This window comes from Scatophagus argus, chromosome 2, assembly GCF_020382885.2.
Source record: "Scatophagus argus isolate fScaArg1 chromosome 2, fScaArg1.pri, whole genome shotgun sequence".
Taxonomy (NCBI): domain Eukaryota; kingdom Metazoa; phylum Chordata; class Actinopteri; family Scatophagidae; genus Scatophagus; species Scatophagus argus.
In genome coordinates, this window is record NC_058494.1 from 28,344,387 (window position 1) to 28,364,675 (window position 20,289).

General features: G+C 46.2%; 1 protein-coding gene across 8 annotated transcripts; it reads left to right on the plus strand.

Annotated features, from left to right (window-relative positions):
• Positions 1-1,287: 1,287 nt before the first annotated feature.
• Positions 1,288-19,924, plus strand: slc8a1a (solute carrier family 8 member 1a). Of its 8 annotated transcripts, none has more exons than XM_046377375.1 (11): positions 1,288-1,666; positions 4,242-6,043; positions 11,490-11,593; positions 13,295-13,315; positions 13,461-13,478; positions 13,595-13,609; positions 16,686-16,754; positions 16,851-16,978; positions 17,090-17,189; positions 17,366-17,638; positions 18,137-19,924. In XM_046377375.1, exons 2-11 carry the CDS (start codon positions 4,260-4,262, stop codon positions 18,511-18,513), a joined length of 2,889 nt encoding a protein of 962 aa, XP_046233331.1. In that variant the 5' UTR covers positions 1,288-1,666; positions 4,242-4,259; the 3' UTR covers positions 18,514-19,924. The 8 variants fall into 8 exon arrangements, with proteins under 8 accessions (XP_046233331.1, XP_046233358.1, XP_046233348.1 ...); XM_046377349.1 differs by lacking the exon at positions 11,490-11,593 and adding an exon at positions 10,339-10,445 and having other exon boundaries at positions 1,291-1,666; XM_046377368.1 differs by lacking the exons at positions 1,288-1,666; positions 11,490-11,593 and adding exons at positions 1,676-1,826; positions 10,339-10,445.
• The last annotated feature ends 365 nt before the right edge of the window (positions 19,925-20,289 follow it).

Consider the following 20,289-nt stretch of genomic DNA (forward strand, 5'->3'; position numbering starts at 1 on the left):
GCAGTAGTTTATACGAAACATCCAGTCTTCTTCTTCTTCATCATCTTCTTCTCTGTTCTTCTGTCTTCTTCTTCTTCTTCTGTCTTTGTCGTGTTGTCTCCACTTGCTGTGTGTCCTTCAGGGCTGCTGTACTGCAGCTGGATGTAAACAGGAAGAGGTTTAATAAAGTTTGAGTCACACGTGTCTGTCCCTGTCCTGATGTTAGAGTTGGTATGAAAGTCTGTAGTGATGTTGTTACCACGAACAGGAACAGCCTCAACACGAGCTCCTGATTGGCTGCTCAGATCAGGAGGAAGCTGTCGTGTGTTTGACATCAGCACAGAACACAAAAGTAACCTCATTCAACTCGGTTCATTTCAGTTCTTTAAGAGTTCTCATTCTGGATTTGAGCTGTCCGGCTGTTAGTCGGCTGGCAGTAAAGACCAAACTGGTCCACAGCAGCAGCCTGGAGAAAAGCCGAGCTTCTCCAGGCTGCAGGTTGGCTGGATTCATCACCAGAACGAAGAATCACCGATTCATGTTTTCAAACTGCGCTGCTTCGTCTCTAATCTGTCCACCGAGAGGTCAGAGAGGGAAGACCAGGACCGACCTCAGACCTGTTGAGTCCTCTGTTGTTCAGCAGCAGCACTGAAATAAGCTTCCTGACACATTCTGACTGGAGGTTCTTCATGTTGATGTGTGTGACGACTCTTTTAATGTAGTCACACACGTGTCGTTTACAGGAAACGTGTGTTCATCCTTTGGCTTTGTGATGGACCTGGTCCAGTCGGCTGGCGGAGGTGAAGTCCTCTGAGGTGAGAGCCTCAGGATCTGAACTCACAAAGTCAAACACGTGTACAAGCAGTGAATGACGTTTGTTTCCAGGTGTTTTCACGTTTGGGAACAAGTCTTCAGCTTCTTCAGGTGTTTAGCAGAAAGCTGTGATGCTGTTTCACTGTGAAGCTGCAGAAACCTCACGTAGATGAAGAAACTTCACCGACTTTCATCGGCTTTGGGGTGAGGAGGTAATGACTGAGTTTTCAGCTTCTGAGCAGACACTGCAGGACTGCTGACACGTGCCTCAGCCTCAGCTGTGTTGTGTTACTGTTCATGTTGCTAACACGCTAACATGCTAACATGCTAACATGCTAAATGGCGAACACCTGCTGATCTTCGTCCTGTTAGCATGTGAGCGTGTCAGACTCGTTCTGCCTCATTTCGCCTCCCACAGAGCAGAAAGTCAGCGAATGAAAGGACAAAGAAAACGTTTTGACAGAATTAGTGTTTATATCAGCTGTGATTCATCAGGGCTGACTTGAGTCGTCATCATCCAACACCAGGAGGAAGGCCAGTCTGAGCAGACTTCCTGTTGATCTGCTCTGAAGGTTGCACAGATGTCACACGGGACTCTTATCCCAGCATTCCTGCCTGTTGTGACCCGTTAGCTGTTAGCCGTTATCTCCCCCACGTGTCGGCGGGGACGAGGAGCCGCTCGATGGCCCCGGGCCCCGCAGAGCCTTGTATGGCCATGGCCCACTGGGACAGCAGATAAGCAGCAGCTCGCAGGCAGCTACGCGGCCATGTTTAGAACAATGTCTGTTTCTGTTAAATTTAGAGCAGTTATCGCTCGCAGCTCTCCCTCCTGAACACATTCTCTTCTTCTGCTGCTGCTGTGCCAGGACCAGAGGTGAGTACCGGCTCAGAGAAGGGACAAAAAGCAGCAGATTTCACTGAGCTCATTCTTCTGCATTGCTGGGAAGAAGACGATGCTGTTGTACCCCTCAGGTAGTATTGAAGTACTGTTGCTGTGCAGTAGTAAAGTCCTGATCTCTGGGTGTTCAGCCTGGGTGAGTTATGTTAATGTTCTGTTAACGTTTGATGCAGATCTTAATGGTCAGAGCTGCTTAGCATGGACGCTCCAGAGGTTTTGCAGCTGTGAAGGAATGTTGTGTTGATGTCACAACATCTTAATATTTCAGTGATGTGTTACTGTTGCACTGATGTTGTTGTCAGATGGCTGAAACAACACTGAGAAAAGTTTGACGCTTCAGTAGCAGGCTGACGTGAAACCTGAGATCTGGTGACCTCTAGTGGTGGTCGGGAGCTGGTTCGGACTGAAGCGCAGTGAACAATCAAGTGCAACCAACAGAAGTGCTCTGCACCCACACTGGGACTAAATGAATCCTCTGAATCTGTTTATGAAATGTGCTTTTAAAGGCACTCGGTTGTTTCAGAAATCAGAGCTGCCTGTTTGGGTTAACACGGCGTCCAGGATGAGCTTCTGTTCTGCCTTCGTGTGCAGCAGCCAAACAACAGGAAGGTCCTGCAGAAAATCTTAAAGTTACCGCTAATGTTGACGTTACGAGTGCACACACCTGCAAGCTGTTTCTTCCCTACAGGCCCACACTTACAGGTAAACTACAGGTGAGCTCATCAGTCTGCCTTATAAAGGTGGAGAGCTGAACTTTAGAGAGGAGGTGTAGTTTCAGGTTAAAGATAATTAACTCCAAAGCCGAGTGAGACAGACAGCAGGAGGAAGGGGGTGGGGTGGGTGTGTGGGGGGGGCAGCAGGAGGAGCAGGGGGAGGAGGAGGAGGAGGAGGAGGAGGAGGAGCAGCAGCAGCAGGAGGAGGAGGAGGAGGTGAAGAGGGCAGGCAGACAGCAGTGTGCTGTGCTGCTTTAGTTTGGCGTCATGTTGTTTCTGTTTCTCGTCTCCTCATCACCTGGCAGACCTTCGTCGTTCTTCTGGAGGAGCAGCAGTTGGTTTATTTCCAGAGTTTCTGCCTGCAGGATGAAAACTCTTCTGGGGTTTTTGTGGAGATTCTGATAAAAACTTCCTTCAGTGTTTTTCTCCTGTCAGATACTGAAGCTGTGAGCTCTGGTAGGTTTCTGCATGTGGTGACAGCATTATGAAGATGTGCTACAGAGGTACTCGTGATACTCCTAATACTGTGGTAGGATGAGTAGCACAGCAGTACTGAAGTCAGAATATTACAGTGATGTCATACTGGTGCAGAAAGTTACTTTAGTGCCCTTGAAAATATGCTGAGTTTAAGAAAAACGTTTTTCTAAATAAAAAAATAAATGACAAATTCAGAACAAGTGCTATACATTATATAACAATATAAACCAGTCAGTCTGGTTCTAAAACAAAAGTACATGAAGCTACATGAATACAGAAATTGAATGAAGGATTTCAGCAGACTGTATGTAGACTGTACGACTGGATCTGACACATCCTGTCTGCTCTGTGCTCACATCACGTAAATGTTCTTTAGCTTTGGTTCTTCAGTTATTCTGTTTTCTTACTTTAATGTTCTGTCTCGAGTGACATTCGCAGTGGAAAGCAAAGCAACAATTTCACTGTGCAGAGAAGCCGTTTCTGTACTTTGAATCTGGAATCTATTGATTATCTATCAGTTATTGAACAAATCGTATATCAATTCCTGACCAAACAGTCCAAAGAGATCATGTGGTCTAATTAAAGACCCAAAATCATTCAGTTTTCAGTGATACAAACCAGGAAACACTGGAGACGCAAATGAGTTAACAGCTAGTATTTACAGTTGATTCAGGACTTAGAGGATGAGTTATTGATTACCACAGTTTGTTTTCTTTGTTGGACTGAACAGAACAACAGTATAACGTTTGTGTAACCAGCATTAAGCAGCCTGTTTGCTCTGCAGTCTCAGAGAAATGGACACATGGAGAAGCCTGACAGGAGGACAGCGTCACGTCCCGGGTTTCTGAGTCCACGTGTCACGTTTCATGTGTGTTTCCATGTGTTATGTTCAAGGTTTTTGTCATGTCCTGTTTTATTTTGAAAGTGTCACTTCCCCTGTGTGTCCCTGTTTCATGTAGCTTTGCTTTTGTTGTCTTGATTGCTGTTCTGTCACAAAGTGTAGCCTTGAGTGCTGAACCCCAGTGCAGAGTCAATGAGAGGCAGGGAGGCACAGGTCCAAAACAACAGTCTGTTTAAATTTTAATCAAAAAAACTCAAAACAGCACAACAAAATACTGTGGAGACAAAAAACATGGCATGACGAGACAAACGCAAATCCTGACCTGAAGACGACAGTGACAGGGAAGACGAGGACTAAATAGACAACATAAGGAGACACAGGTGAAACACATCAGGGAGGAGAAAGCAGTCAAGATAAACCAAAGTAAAGGTACATGAACCAAAAGACAGAAACCCAGGGCTTAACAGACAGGATCTCCAGCAAAGCCAAAAGTGCTGAAGCCTCCTCCTGTGTCTTGCAGGTCTGAGGGAGCGTCACCATGAGCCAAGCCAGGACCTCGACATTGTTTTCCACTTACCAGCTGCTGTTCCTGACCGTCATCTCCATTGAACCTCCGTATTGTGCAGCAGGAGGCTCAGGTCTGACCCTGAAGTCCAACAACACGCTCAGCAACCGAACATGTGGAGGGAGCACTGACTGCATTGAAGGCGTGATCCTGCCGGTGTGGAAGCCGGAAAACCCGGCCTTCCCTGACCGTCTCGCCAGAGCCACCATTTACTTTGTGGGATTGGTGTTCATGTTCTTGGGTGTTTCCATCATTGCTGACCGCTTCATGGCATCCATCGAGGTCATCACCTCCCAGGAGAGACAGATCACCATCAAGAAACCGAACGGCGAAAAGATTACCACGACGGTGCGCATCTGGAACGAGACAGTGTCCAACCTGACCCTAATGGCGCTGGGTTCCTCTGCCCCAGAAATCCTTTTGTCAGTCGTGGAAGTTTGCGGTCACAACTTTAACGCCGGTGAGCTGGGCCCCAACACCATCGTAGGAAGCGCCGCATTCAACATGTTTGTCATAATTGGCTTCTGTGTATCCGTCATTCCCGAAGGAGAGACCAGAAAGGTGAAGCACCTCAGGGTGTTTTTCGTCACCGCCACCTGGAGCATCTTCGCATACATCTGGCTTTACCTGATCCTGGCTGTCATGTCTCCAGGTGTTGTTGAAATATGGGAGGGCCTGCTCACACTCTTCTTCTTCCCCATTTGTGTTGGACTTGCTTACGTGGCTGACCGCAGACTTCTTTTCTACAAATACATGTACAAACGGTACCGAGCGGGGAAGCAAAAGGGAATGATCATCGAAACAGAGGGAGAACCAGAACTTCCCTCCAAGGTTGACATTGAAATGGATGGGAAAATGCTCAACTCCAATGGAGAGGAGACGGCGTTTGATTGTAATGACCTGGATGAGGAGGAGGCCCGCAGAGAGGTGGCCAGGATCCTGAAAGAGCTGAAACTGAAGCATCCTGAGAAGGAGGTGGAGCAGCTGATGGAGCTCGCCAACTACCAACTTTTAACCCAGCAGCAGAAGAGCCGGGCGTTCTACCGCTGCCAGGCGACCAGGATCATGACAGGAGCGGGCAACATACTGAAGAAGCATGCCGTCGACCAAGCCAAGAGAGCCGTCCAGCACGATATCTGCTCCGAGGTTTCACTAAGCGATTTTTCCTCCAAGGTGTTCTTTGACCCTGGCACCTACCAGTGTCTGGAGAACTGTGGCAGCGTCGCACTCAATGTAGTGCGTCGTGGGGGAGACCTAACAACCACAGTGTCGGTGGATTACCGGACCGAAGACGGCACAGCAAACGCCGGCTCTGACTACCAGTTCACTGAAGGAACTGTTGTGTTCAAACCAGGCGAGACAGAGAAGGAAATCCGCATTGACATTATTGACGATGATATCTTTGAGGAAGATGAGCACTTCCTGGTTCATCTCAGCAATGTGAAGGTCATATCAGAGAGCACAGGTTCAGGTGAATGTGAGGAAAACCACGTGGACGCCCTCGCAGGTTTAGGTCTACCGTGCACGGCCACAGTCACCATCTTCGACGACGACCATGCAGGGATCTTTACATTTGAGGAGCCAGTGGTGACCGTGAGCGAGAGCATCGGAGTGATGGAGGTGAAGGTGATCCGGACCTCGGGAGCTCGCGGCGTTGTGGTGGTGCCTTACAAAACCATGGAGGGTACAGCTAAAGGAGGGGGCGAGGACTTTGAGGACACACATGGCGTCCTGGAGTTTGACAATGATGAGATCTTGTAAGTAAAAATTATAAAAAGTATCGTCATGAATGTATTTATTAACAAATCTCAATACATCAACAAGCACATCTGATGTGTTCAAACTGTACTGTTTGAATGATTTATGACCATATTGAGTTTTATTTGACCATTGGTCCCCTTGTGGTTCTTTGTATGTGAGGTGACATTTAGATGAGGGTCAAGTTAACAAACCGGGCAGGTTATCCTGGTCAGGGTGTCAGGATGTGGAGGTTGGCCAGGGGCTGATTAGTTCATAATGAGTCCAAGGTGGACCACAGCGTCAGCAGTGACTCCCTGTAGCAACAACACCTCCAGGCCTTTGTGACCTTCTGCTTCATCCCTTTGATGGACTCATACTTTTACCTGGAAACACTGACATTAATGTGATCACACGGGGTTTAGTTCTGTTTAGATTAAAACATTAAGATTGTTGGACCATCACAAGAAACCACAAAATTCAGAAACATCTGAATATAAGTATCTATCTATCTATATATCCTGGAAGGCAGAGGCAGAAATCATATTTTCTCACAGATGTTTCTGGATACACCTGTCTGTCTGTCTGTCTGCCTCCACGCCTGTCTGTCTGTCTGCCTGTCTGCCTGTCTGTCTGTCTGCCTCCACGCCTGTCTGCCTGTCTGTCTGTCTATCTGTCTGCCCGTCTGTGTTCCTGTCAGTCTCTCTCTGTCTGTCTGCCTGCCTGCCTGCCTGTCTGTCTGTCTGTCTGTCTATCTGTCTGCCTGTCTGTGTTCCTGTCAGTCTCTCTTTGTCTGTCTGTCTATCTGTCTGCCCACCTGTCTGTCTGCCTGCCTCCATGTCTGTCTATCTGTCTGCCTGTCTGTCTGCCTCCACGTCTGTCTGCCTGTCTGTCTGCCTGTCTGTCTGTCTGCCTCCATGTCTGTCTGTCTGTCTGTCTATCTGTCTGCCTGTCTGCCCGTCTGTGTTCCTGTCAGTCTCTCTCTGTCTGTCTGTCTGCCTGTGTTCCTATCTGTGTTTCTGTCAGTCTCGCTCTGTCTGTCTGTCTGCCCGTCTGCCCGTCTGTGTTCCTGTCTGTCTCGCTCTGTCTGCCTGTCTGTCTGCCCGTCTGTCTGCCTCCACGTCTGTCTGCCTGTCTGCCTGTCTGCCTGTCTGTCTATCTGCCTCCATGCCTGTCTGTCTGTCTATCTGTCTGCCTGTCTGCCCGTCTGTGTTTCTGTCAGTCTCTCTCTGTCTGTCTGCCTGCCTGCCTGTCTGTCTGTCTGCCTGTCTGTCTGCCTGTCTGCCCGTCTGTGTTCCTATCTGTGTTTCTGTCAGTCTCGCTCTGTCTGTCTGTCTGCCCGTCTGCCCGTCTGTGTTCCTGTCTGTCTCGCTCTGTCTGCCTGTCTGTCTGCCCGTCTGTCTCGCTCTGTGGTCTCGGCTCCACTGAATGACAGAACCCTGTGGAAACTCGTTTTATATTAACTCCTTGAACCCTGGAACCCAATAATCCATCTGCAACGTAACGGCAGCCTGCGTTGTGTTCATTTATGTGACTGAACTAACACTGTGGTCTGTGTGGACGTGGTGTGGTTCAGGTCCAGGACTGTCACCCCAGGATCCAGGGCTCTGACCCGGTGGTCTGTGTGTTGTTTAAGGGTGGGAAAATGTTGTTTAAAGGTTCATGAAAACATACACAAATGAAATGCTTTGCTAGTGAATGTGATGTGTTTTGTATTAATTCCTCACCTTTCCACATGCGTTAATTAACAACATTTGCTCAGTATGTTAATGAAAACAGTGACTGGTTGTCTTTGGGTGTCCCTGTTGAAGACAGATTTGCTGTTGACAAGCAGTTGTACATAAAGGTAATTTGAAGGAGCCAAGGAGCTGAGGTCTGGTTTCCAGAACCTGGTTGTGTGTCGCTCAGACGTGCCAAATGACTCGAGGCCAGTGTCTCATTTAATTTGTGATCTATTATTGACTGAGTTTAACACAGCAGGTACAACATGGGGGGGTCATTTGACCATAAGACACTGTTAGATTTATGAAAAGTCTTCCTCTCCACGGTGCTGGTAAAGCCTGACCTCCACACGGTCATGTGACTGCTAGCTTCAGGTTTACATGCCTCACATAGCAGCAGTCAGACTCTTTCCGTGTCTGTGGGCAGCGGGAATGTAATGACAACATATTTATTTCCAGAACATAAACACGGCCGCTGGCTGTGAGCAAAGTGCACGGCGTCTTGGAATGGAAAAGGTGCCACGATTGTTCTTTGTTTCCGTTTATTGATGAGGACGTTAGCCTGCGGCTACGCAGAGTGAGCTGCTGGCAGAGCCTTATATAGACCGAGTTATCACATGGACACCAGACTGGTACTCACACAGCAATATTAAAACATCGAAACCTTATAAATCTTCCATGTTTTACTTTGTTGAAGCAGCAGTGTAGGTGTTCACGTGCCAGGTAACCTCCAGTCCAGTGAGTCCCGTTGATTAGATGCAGCTCTAAGTCAGTCTGATTCAACAGTCCTGCACTACATCCTCCAGCCTCTGACTGAGCTCAGCACACAGCAGAGACTCTGGTTCTTTGTGTAATCCTCCACCTCTTACATTCATGAGGTAAAGTTCATTTTCCTCCAATCAGCAGTCAGATAACAGAGAATCACAGGATGTTAGAACGTCATCACCAACTTTATATTATGTTGCTGCTACCAGGAACATTTAAGACAGAGAAGCTGGGTGGACTGGTTCCACTGGGACAGAGAAGCTGGGTGGACTGGTTGCACTGGGACAGGGGGGCTGGGTGGACTGGTTCCACTGGGACAGAGAAGCTGGGTTGACTGGTTCCACTGGGACAGAGAAGCTGGGTGGACTGGTTCCACTGGGACAGGGGGATGGGTGGACTGGTTCCACTGGGACAGGGGGATGGGTGGACTGGTTCCACTGGGAGTTGAGTGTGAGTTTCTTTCTTCCTGTGACTCTTTATTTCATCTTATCTCAAACCACCCTTTGGTGAGTGTGAGCTGATTTCCAGCTCTGTGTCTCAGAAGTCTTTTGTGGTCCAGACGGGCTCCTGGTGTGTTGGACTGATAAACATCACACAGCTCTCTGCCTTATTAGGCAGCCTGTGTCGAGCAGCAGCAGGATCCTGCTCATCGTCCAGGCCTCAGCCCATAAAGCAGACTGATGGCTGCAGCCGGTTCCTCTCAGATCCGAACACGGGGGAGGTCGCCGCTGGCCGGCAGCCACGTCTCTGTTTCCCTCTGCAGAAAACTGATCCGCCACAAGCAGCCTGATGTGGGACTGCACATAAAGCTCCTCTCATCAGTGTTTTTACACTGACAATAAGCCACTAACTCTGCTGGTTGTCGACAGATTCTCCACAGATCTGCAGAGGCTTTGGGCCTCTTTTAGTCCAGACAGACAGAGACAGAGAATGTCCCCAAAAATGTCCCCTTGAATGAATCGTCTTGTGCTGTGCACTCATGTAAACTGGTGTCTCCCGGTTCTTATTATCAGGAAACATAAAACCTTAATTGTAATCGATTATGAACAAAGATTAAGTGACAGATTTGATTTAACCTTCACATTGGATCAGAGTATTGATTCTTATAGCAACAGAATGAAGTTCATTTGGTGTAAAATCGACCTGAAGCACAAAAAATCCTGCAAAAAACTAAAACTGTGACGTCTTGTGTCCTGAAATGACAAAAAGTCAATCTGCTGACATTAAATAAACACGGAAATGGTTGAAGACGACACACACACAATCACACACACACAAACACGCAGACTGGATCTGTCCAATGAGGGCTCCTGTAGCCTGACAGACTGTGTCATCAGGTGTCTTTGAATCACGTGAGACTTAAACAAGCTTCAAACTGAACTGGAAACTCATCATTTATCCTAACTGTCATCCCCTCCAACAAGGTGTGTCAGCAGGTCTGACAGGGTCAGTGTGTCACGCCGACAGACTGAGGCCGAGGCCAGCAGGTCGTCAGGTAAAACGTCCTCATCGTCACCAGCCGATGATCTGAGCAGAGGACGTGAACCCAGAGGACCAGATTAAGATGTTTATCTCATGTTTCTGATGTCACTGAACCACCTCTGCTTGTGTTCAGTGTTTCATAGTAAATAAAAGAGTTTTATTTCATTTTCAGACAGCAACAAAACTATTCTTCTGGTCGCCGTCAAAGCTTGCGTCTCTAACTGTCTGTCCCTGCAGTCTCCACCACCAGCTCCAGCTCTGCTTCTTGGACTTCATCCACCTTTTGCCCACCTTGTTTGTTCTGTGTCACCTCCTCCTCTACAGCCTTTTGTCTTTTTCTGTTTCAGCAAAACTATTCAGATCAATATAATTGATGATGAAGAATATGAGAAAAACAAGAACTTCTTCCTAGAGATGGGCGAGCCTCAGCTGCTGGAGATGAGTGAGAGGAAAGGTGGGGGCGTCGCCTTCCCGTGCTGTAACCCCACCTCATCACTAATAAGAGTTAACCTTTGTTAATCCAAACTCACCTCAAGACCTCAGAGGGAAAAGCATCACTGATCAGTGGGACTTTGACCTTCACAGTCACAGTGAACAGAATGAAGAGCTCAGGGTGCTAACGAGACGTGTTGAGGTGTCAGAACACTTGAACGTCTCATCAACGCTGACACTCTTTAATTTGCATTAAACATTTTTCATTCTGAAACTACAAACAGATCCGCATGTCGCGCCTGGTGAAGCCGTAGCTAAAGAGGAGGGACACGCCTGATCTGAAGGTGTTGACTGGATGTTTGTTCCCGAAATGCACCTTTGGATTTGGATTCTTTTTAACTTTTTATGTCCACAAGCTTCATAAACTATTGACTTAAAGAGGCCCCAGACCAAAGAAATCAAATCCAGAATCTGCATGACTCGATACCCTGAGGAAGTCAGAAAAACATTTAATTTCACTGATTTGATTGTAATGCCCCTTTAATTACTGTATTTTCTGGACTATAGAATGCACCTCAGTATAAGCCGAACCCACCAAATTAAATAATAATAATAATATTTGTACATATATAGGCCGCACTTGACTATAAGCCGCAGGTGTCCACATTGTAGCATGACATACGTTTTCAAGTCTGGGCCGTCTGCTTTTATGACCTCCGAAAGCTTTTGTCGTCTTTTTGCATTGCGTCAGTTCTTCACGCTGCCGTCTCCAGCGTCTCACCGTTGATTCATTTACGCCAAGCTTACGTGCAGCAGCTCTATTTCCTTCTTGGACAGACAGTTCGTGTTTTACATGATGACGATATGTGCGTGACACGCAAAATGACTGTTAAAAGTTATGCTCAAAACCTAAGCATAAGCACCAAGCACTAAATTTCCTCCTCATACCTGTTATTAAGGTGACTCCAGCACCATAACAATGACATATTTGCTTGTGTATTGGTGAACTAATGCATGGCCCCTGACTCCCCTCCCACTCTTGGTGTCTCTACTCTTCTGTCCACAGGAAGACCATAGCTGTTAGAATAATTGACCATGAAGAGTACGATAAGCAGGCCAGCTTCTACTTAGAGCTGCAGGAGCCATATTGGAACAGGAGGAGATGGACAGGTGCGAAGGTGCACCCTGAACTCTCGGATGACCTTTGCCCTTTCTGTCATCTGCCTTGAGGCGCTCTTTTCCTGCTTTTGCTTAGTTTGGACCGTTAACTGCTGCTGCACTGCCTTCTCCTTCACAACGCCATGAGCTGCTGGTTAAGATGAACCATGTCAGGCAACCAGTCAAGAGAACCTGAGACTGGTTGGGGCTATTTACATCAACTTCAGGACAGGTTGGCCTACTTTGGACTGGTTGGGTCAGGGAACATTAGGACTGATTCAGAGTAGTTGGTGAAGGGACTAATTGGGAGTAGCTGGGTAAGGTGGGGACTGGTTCAAACTGGTTTGGTGTTGTTATGGGGGGTTACAGTGTAATGGGACAATTAGGACGGGGTGGGATACTTTCAACTGGCCAGGATATGGTAAGACAGACAGGTCTGGACATGTTTGAAGAGGTTGTCCTAGATAGGACAGGGTGGTAGTAATAGGGACCGACTGGAACATTGTTGGACATGTTAAGACAGATCTGGACAGGTTAGGGCCTACACTTTGGGACGGTTTAGCTGTACAAGACATTTGGGCAGTTTGGACACCTTGGGAGTGGCAGTGGTTACAGTTGGTTAAGACATGTTAAGAACGGTCTGAACAAAAGGACAAATCTGGACATATTTGGATAGACTGGACTGACAGAACAGGCAGGACAAAATGGGATATGACAGACTGTGACATGGAGAGACACAGTTTAGTTTTGGGTTGATGTGAAGATGTTAGAATGGGTCTGGACGGGTTAGGCCAGGTGTGGACAGATTAGGTCAGGTGTGGACAGGTTAGGCCAGGTGTGGACAGATTAGGTCAGGTGTGGACAGGTGTGGACAGATTAGGTCAGATGCGGACAGGTTAGAACAAGTGTGGACAGGTTAGGACAGGTGTGGACAGATTAGGTCAGGTGTGGACAGGTTAGGACAGGTGTGGACAGGTTAGGACAGATTAGGACAGGTGTGGACAGGTGTGGACAGGTTAGGTCAGGTGTGGACAGGTTAGGTTAGGTTAGGTCAGGGGTGAACAGGTTAAGACAGGTGTGGACAGGTTAGGACAGGTTAGGACAGGTTAGGACAGATTAGGTCAGGTGTGGACAGGTTAGGACAGATTAGGTCAGGTGTGGACAGGTTAGGACAGGTTAGGTCAGGTGTGGACAGGTTAGGACAGGTTAGGACAGATTAGGTCAGGTGTGGACAGGTTAGGACAGGTGTGGACATGTATCCTTTGTCACCTGTGTGCCTGCTTCGTAGCACGTCTAACATTAAAAACTGAACACTAGAATTCACAGCAGAAACATAATTTATTAACCAACACTAATGTGTTTTCTTACAGTCCAACATTTTGGACTTCAGAGTCCGGTTCTCCGTGTGTCTTTATAGTCCTCAAACCCAAACCTGCCAATGAACATGTTTATTTTCAGTCAGCTGCAGTTTTCAAGATGAATGTCCATGAATGATTTGCAGCTGCAGATGATTTTTCAGAGGGGTGGAGAACAACGTTCATATCACTGAAAACATGCAGCTTAGTGAGGACTCAAACCAAAGTGGACTGAAAGGTTGCGGCTGTTACCAGACCTGCACCGTCGTGGATCTGACCTCCTCTTCCTTTACCTGCCTGCTTGTTTCTCTGCTGTATTTTGCCTCTGACTTCTCTTTCGTCTGTTTCCTCTCTTCAGCTGTGTTGCTTCAGGAAGTCGGTAAGCTGGTCTGTCATTCTGTCTTGTTCTCTACGTCTGTCTGCTGTCAAACATTGATTCAAGTCTTCTGTGGCTGTTTGTATTATTTAAGAGTCACTGACATCAGAGACAATGTTGACTTGTTTCATGTTTTCTAACCTTTTAGGTGGATTCGTCAAAACAGGTAGGCGAACTCAAACACTTTCTTCATCACTTTGTCTCATCTCTTTCATGGTTTAATGTGGGATCATTTATTGTTGATCTGCGTTAACTGATTCTGTTTGTATGACTTCTTACCAGACAAACAGCTGAATGGTAAGAAACCTCTCAGTGCTGGCTTGGTGTTTGCAGAGATGCAGCGCTTTAATGCCACAGTGAAGCACGTCAGCCAGCTCTCATTTATCACTGCGTGGAGGCACAAACGCCACCATTAAACGTAAAAACATCTGAAAACCGACAGCACTGCTTGTCCTCATTCATGGGAACAAAAGTGTGCGCAAACATGAAACCTTTCTACAAATGAACACAGCCGACTACATTCATTATCAGCTTCCTGTAGGGCTTCTGTTGTCTGACCAGCCACAGCAGCTCACCAACCAGCCCTGCAGAATCACACATTTCAGGTTCATTTTTCTGTGTGACTTCCTGCTGCGACTGGATCTTAAAGACTAAGGTGCAAAGCAAAACCTCAACGGCTCTTCTCGACAGATGGTTCTGCCTCTGTATGGGGGGCATCACTTAGACCGCAAACTAGAAACCTCAGTCCCCCGACTCCACTCATAACTTACACATTGTCAGCAACCCAAACGAGTTCTAATGTGGATTTGAAAGCCAAAGCATCAGTCCACCACCAGACCAAGGACCACAAGTCTTACTGACCCTGTAGTCAGTCAGTCAGTCATTAGAAAGCTATGTGCTGTACCACCCAAAAGTCATCACTGACCCGTCATGGACCCGTCATTTGCACGATGTTGTAGAAATGACTCCACTTCATCTTGCAGCACCTGGAGTGCCTGCATCCTGTTTGTTTTAGATTTAATACCATCATCAAGATCTGCTGCTGGACCAGCTCTCCCAGCCGAATGTGTTTTACTCCACATGCAGATCACTGACCTGCTGGGCTACACCTGTAGGTGAATCTGTAGCTGTACTTGAACTCCACCGGGACCTCCTTTCAGTTCCTGCCTCTTTGCTACCATCTGTCCAATTCATACAAATAGATATATATATATCTAAAGTAAAAACAACAAAAAGCCTCCACCTTCTTGTTAAATGAGAGCCTGTCTTTAATATTATGTCCAACTTCAGACATAATACAGATGTCAGCTGAGAACATCTGGAAATACTGTTTACTGTACCTTCAGTGTGATTTCTGGTTGCATACTGCTGAAGTCCATCCCCACCTTCATTCATCCTCACACCTGCAGGTTCAGTATGCCATGGACAACACTAACCCCTAACCGAGCGCACACAGGATTTCAGGTTTCTATTTGTTGTCACATAATGTGTTGGAAGGGTCTCTCTTCCTGCTGCCCAGTGAGCATTACGTATCTGCCTGCAGCATGTGTGGACACAGATGACTGGCAGACAGTTACTACGTTACTGTTTACTACTAGAAGAGTACATACCTCCACCAAGACCAGTAGGTCACAGTTCTATCACATGCAAATCTGCCATAAGCCTGGACTTATCTCCAAAATTACTGGAAGAACATCATACTTTACTTAATATGCAAAGTGAAACATATACGGTGTATCCACCCTGTGATTTGGATCCACTCCTTTCTTGGCCCATCGTTCACTCTTGCATTACGTTTCATGAAAACTGGACCAGTAGTTTTTCCGCAGTCCTGCTGACAAACAGATAAACCAACACAATGAAGGTCACAATCCACTTCCTTATCCAACCCCTCAAGTGTTGAACTGTGACAGCTTGAACTTGATCAAGTGCAGTGATCAGTAAGACAATATGTTTAAGGCACTGACCAAAACAACCCATCTGATCCTTTAAATCTGACAGATTTAAATCTATTTGTATGCTTTCTCATGCAGTCAGTCACCACAAAGCCACACAGTCTGTGTTTGATAAAGGTGGTGGCCTCGTAACTCTGAATGCTTCTATTCACATGAGGTGTATTGAACAGTCAGACCATTTTACAGGTACTGGTATTCTAATTTTTTAGCCCTAATTATCTAGTTATGTTTTTTGAGTTTCTGAATGCTGCTTGCAGTGCATCCAGAAATTTTTCATTTTTTTGTGTTACAGTCTCATTCCAAAATGTATTAAATTCATTTTTTTCCCCCAAAATTCTACACAAAATATCTCATAATGACAAAGTGAAACAAGTTTGCTTGATTTTTTTGCAAATTTATTAAAAATGAAAAACAAAAAAATGGAACACATAAGAGCATTCACACTCTTTGCCATGACACTCAAAACTGAGCTCAGGTGCTTCCTGTTTCCATTGATCATCCTTCAGAGGTTTCTAAGACTTGAGTTGAGTCCACCTGTGGTAAATTCAGCTGATTGGCTGTGATTTGGAAAGGCACACACCTGTCTATATAAGCACAGTTGACAGAGCACAGACCAAGCCATGAAGTCAAAGGAATCATCTGTAGACCTCTGAGACAGGATTGTGTGGAGGCACAGATCTGGGGAAGGGTACAGAAACATTTCTGCTGCATTAAAGGTCCCAAAGAGCACAGTGGCCTCCATAATCCATAAGTGGAAGAAGTTTGGAGCCACCAGGACTCTTCCTGGAGCTGGCCTCCCAACTAAACTGAATGATCGGGGTAGAAGGGCCTTAGTCAGGGAGGTGACCAAGAACCCAATGGTCACTCTGACAGAGCTCCAGTGTTGCTCTGTGGAGAAACTTCAAGAAGGACAACCATTTCCACAACACCTCACCAATCAGGCCTGTATGGCCAGACAGAAGCCACTCCTTAGTAACATGCATATGAAAGCCCACCTGGAGTTTGCCAAGAGGTACCTGAAGGACTCTCAGACCAGGAGAAACAAAATTCTCTGGTCTGATGAAACAACTTTTAGACATGTTTCCTGTCGGTCATGTCAACATTTTTCTCTTCAGCTTTATTCAAAAACACAGCAGCTCTTATTCTCATAATGTCAGATTAAACATCATGTTGATGTTTGTTTCAGCTTCATGACCATGTGGCCAACACCTGACGTTAAACACTCAAGAGTCTGTCCAGAGTTGATACTGCTGATCATCCAGTCAGACTTCAACCAACAAAAGTCATCAGTTTTATTCAGATTTTTACAGAACTTTGAACAGAACATTGGTGTTGTAGATGGAGACTGTGATGTTCCTGGACTTTCTTTGGTTTGGGTGCACTTTTTGACATCATGAATCAGAAGTGTTTGGTTTCAGGCAGAGACATCTACAGGAAGGTCCAGGGACGAGACCACCCTGTCCCCTCCACCATCATCAACATCACAGGTACGTCCTCTGTCCACCACCTGTAGTCTGTCAGTCAGTCCACTCCTGTTGACCACAAAGCGTTGGTGATGAGACTCCAAACTCTCTCTCTCTCAGAGGAGGGGTGTGAGGAGGTTTTGACCAAGAAGGAGAAGGAGGAGAGGCGAATCGCTGAGATGGGCAGACCGATGCTTGGCGAGCACGTCAAACTGGAGGTCATCATTGAGGAGTCATATGAGTTTAAGGTGTGCAAACTGTCAGCTCTCAGACTGATCACCGGATTGATGACCAAACTGTATGGAAGATTTGTAATGTCACTGTCACTGTATGGTTTCCTGTGACCTGCTGCCTTTCAGAGCACCGTGGATAAACTTTTGAAGAAGACCAACCTGGCCCTGGTGATTGGAACGAACAGCTGGAGAGAGCAGTTTGTAGACGCCATCACAGTCAGCTCTGGTAAGAACCTGACCAAAGCCAAACTTGTCCTTGAATTTTGAAAAAGGTTTCTGTTTCCAAGGTGGTACAAATTAGACTCCATTGTTGACTCAAATGAAAATTAAAAGTCTTAACCTGAAAGAGCTTGAGACATGACTCCACTGTGACTCCTGACTCTGGCTCGCCTTCCTGCCCAGGTGATGATGACGAGGACGAATGTGGGGAGGAGAAGCTGCCCTCCTGCGTTGACTACGTCATGCATTTCCTCACTGTTTTCTGGAAGCTTCTGTTTGCCTTCGTTCCTCCCACCGACTACTGGAACGGTTGGGCTTGCTTTGTCGTCTCAATCATTGTCATCGGCATTCTGACGGCGATCATCGGTGACCTGGCCTCACATTTCGGCTGCACCGTTGGCCTCAAAGACTCTGTCACTGCTGTGGTGTTCGTAGCTTTGGGCACGTCTGTACCAGGTCTGATACAAACCAGAACACTGTCCTCACTTTGAAGTACAGAACAACACCTTTATTTAGCTTCTGTCCAATGAAACTTTAACAATGAGTAAAAATCTGAGCTGTTAATTCACACTGGCACCTATTAGCCCTGTGTTTAAGTAGTTTTCACTGGATAGCCTCACAAACTGGACTAACTCTGCTCCGGGGCAGGGTCAGCAAGCCCTCGTCTAAAGTCACTTTGGACTGTGCCAAGACTGAACATGTGTGAAAGAAGGTTCTTAGGAGGTTTGGTTTTTTACATGTTTTGGCCCTGGGCTGCATCGGTCAGTGAAAGCAGGATTATTCCTCTGACTGTAGTTGATTTAGTTTCACTTATGAGACTATGACATCAATAGGGTTATTAAAAAAAACTGACAGTCACATTTAATTTTGTCTTTTTTATTATTTTAGTTTTATCTTAAACTATTCAATGCAGAAGGTAAACATCTTAGGTTTGAATCTCCTTTCCACTTTCAGACACCTTTGCCAGTAAGGTTGCAGCAATCCAGGACCAATACGCTGACGCCTCCATTGGCAACGTGACCGGAAGTAACGCCGTTAATGTTTTCCTGGGTATTGGCGTGGCCTGGTCCATCGCTGCCATCTACCACTACTCCAAAGGCCAAGAGTTCAGGGTAGACCCGGGAACACTGGCTTTCTCCGTCACACTGTTTACCATCTTTGCCTTCATCTGCATCGCTGTCCTCATCTACCGCCGCCGGCCCGAGATAGGTGGAGAGCTTGGTGGACCCAGAGTCCCCAAGATCCTCACCACCTGCCTGTTCTTCAGCCTGTGGTTAATGTATATTATATTCTCCTCACTGGAGGCCTACTGCCATATTAAGGGCTTCTAAAAGTTCTGATCCGAAAAGGTTCAAACAAACAGATTCTTCATTAATAATTCTGGTGTATTTGTAAAGGTTCCATCAGATTCCTTTCTGATTCTGACAGATTCCTATAATTTATGTAATTTGTCTAAAGGTTTGGTCTAAAGCTTGTAATAGGTTCTTGATAGTTGATATATTTTTAAAGGTTCTAAAGGACATGCAGCAGTTCTGACAGGTTTCTGAATAGTTCTAGTAGGGTTTTTTTCACACTAATAAATAAATGTTCTGCTGGACTGTATGTTCTTTAAAGGTCTAAAAGGTTCAAAACAACTTGCGTTTCTTAAGATTCCAAAGGTTCCTGGAGGATCCTTTAACTTCTAGGCAGTCAGACAAGTTGCTGTCATTTTTCAAGAGTTTATATGAGAGTAAATAAGAGTTCTGCTGGGTTCTGACAGGCTCGTATAGTTTCTGTTAAATAAATGTCTGAATGTTGCTACAGATTCCTGACAGTTGATGGATTTCCAGTGGTTTCAGTAGCTTCCTGTATGACGTGTCAGGTTCTTATTATTTGTCTAAAGGTTGTTCTTTTAGGTTCTTGCACAGTTGAACAAGTTCGAAACACATCTGTTCCAGCATATTGTGACAGGTTCCTGTGATGAAACTTCTCAGGTGTCAGCTGCAAATGATCAGGTTTCTATCATTTTTACTTGTCAAAAGGTCTGGAGGTGTTCAGTTCATCGAGGGCTGAAGGATCTGATGGAGATGGAATAGTTCTAATAAAGAAGTTCCAGAGGTTCCTGACAAATTCTGTGTTCTTGGCGCTCCTGGTGGATTTCTGAAGGTTATTTTTACTTACTCTGGTCTCTGGTTCCCTCTGACTGCTGACATCCATGATTGGATGATTCATCCTCACATACCTCCTGAACTTTAGACCCATATCTTATTGCATATGCCTTTTTAATTTTGTTGTATAAGGAGCATGACCCACCTCTACTGTAGTGATGACAAACAGTCGTGGTGATGAAGGAGGCCCTTCATCCTGCTGGGAAAACCTGCAGGGCTTTGGATGTTCAAGGCAACTGGAGCAGACAAATATCTCCACAGTTTGAAATATCTCTGTGCTCAAGAGGATACTCAGTTTGATGTTGAAGGCCTTAAAGGATGTTTGCTGTAGTGACACCATGAACCCTGAACCTGAGCTGCTGCAGTGGTGGATACTGATTACTGTGTGTGTGTTTGTGTGTGAGAGTGTGTGAGTGCATACATAACCTCAATGAATACTGCTAGCATGGACGTCTGTCATAATGTTCTGTGATGCGGTTGGTTTTTGGCAACAGCAGCTGATTGTACAAATGAATGAAACGAATCAGCTGATGTAAAGATGATGGCAGAATGCAACGTCTTTCCTTCAGATATTAAAGAACCATGAGTGTCGTGTAGCTTTACTCCTGTCCGATTGGTCTCAGTCACAACAGTGTGTTTTTAATATTAGTGCTGTGAGTCCAAACGAAGCTGCGGCTGCTGAAAACAAAACAGAAGGTCTGAAGTGCTTTGTCGCCCCCTGGAGGCTGCAGGAACCACGACAGGAAGTTAGTTATTGCAGGTTATCAGCAGGCGGAGCTTCAGCAGCCACACGCAGCACATTGAGCTGATTATCCTTCTTCTTCTCAGAGTCAAAGCTCACAGAAATGAAACAAGTTTCTACATTCAGTGTGACTCACTGTCAGTCCTCTTGTAGCTCTTTACTTCTGCTTTACTCCTGAAGACAGGCTCACAGGTGCTGGCTTCAGGTAAGACGGGATC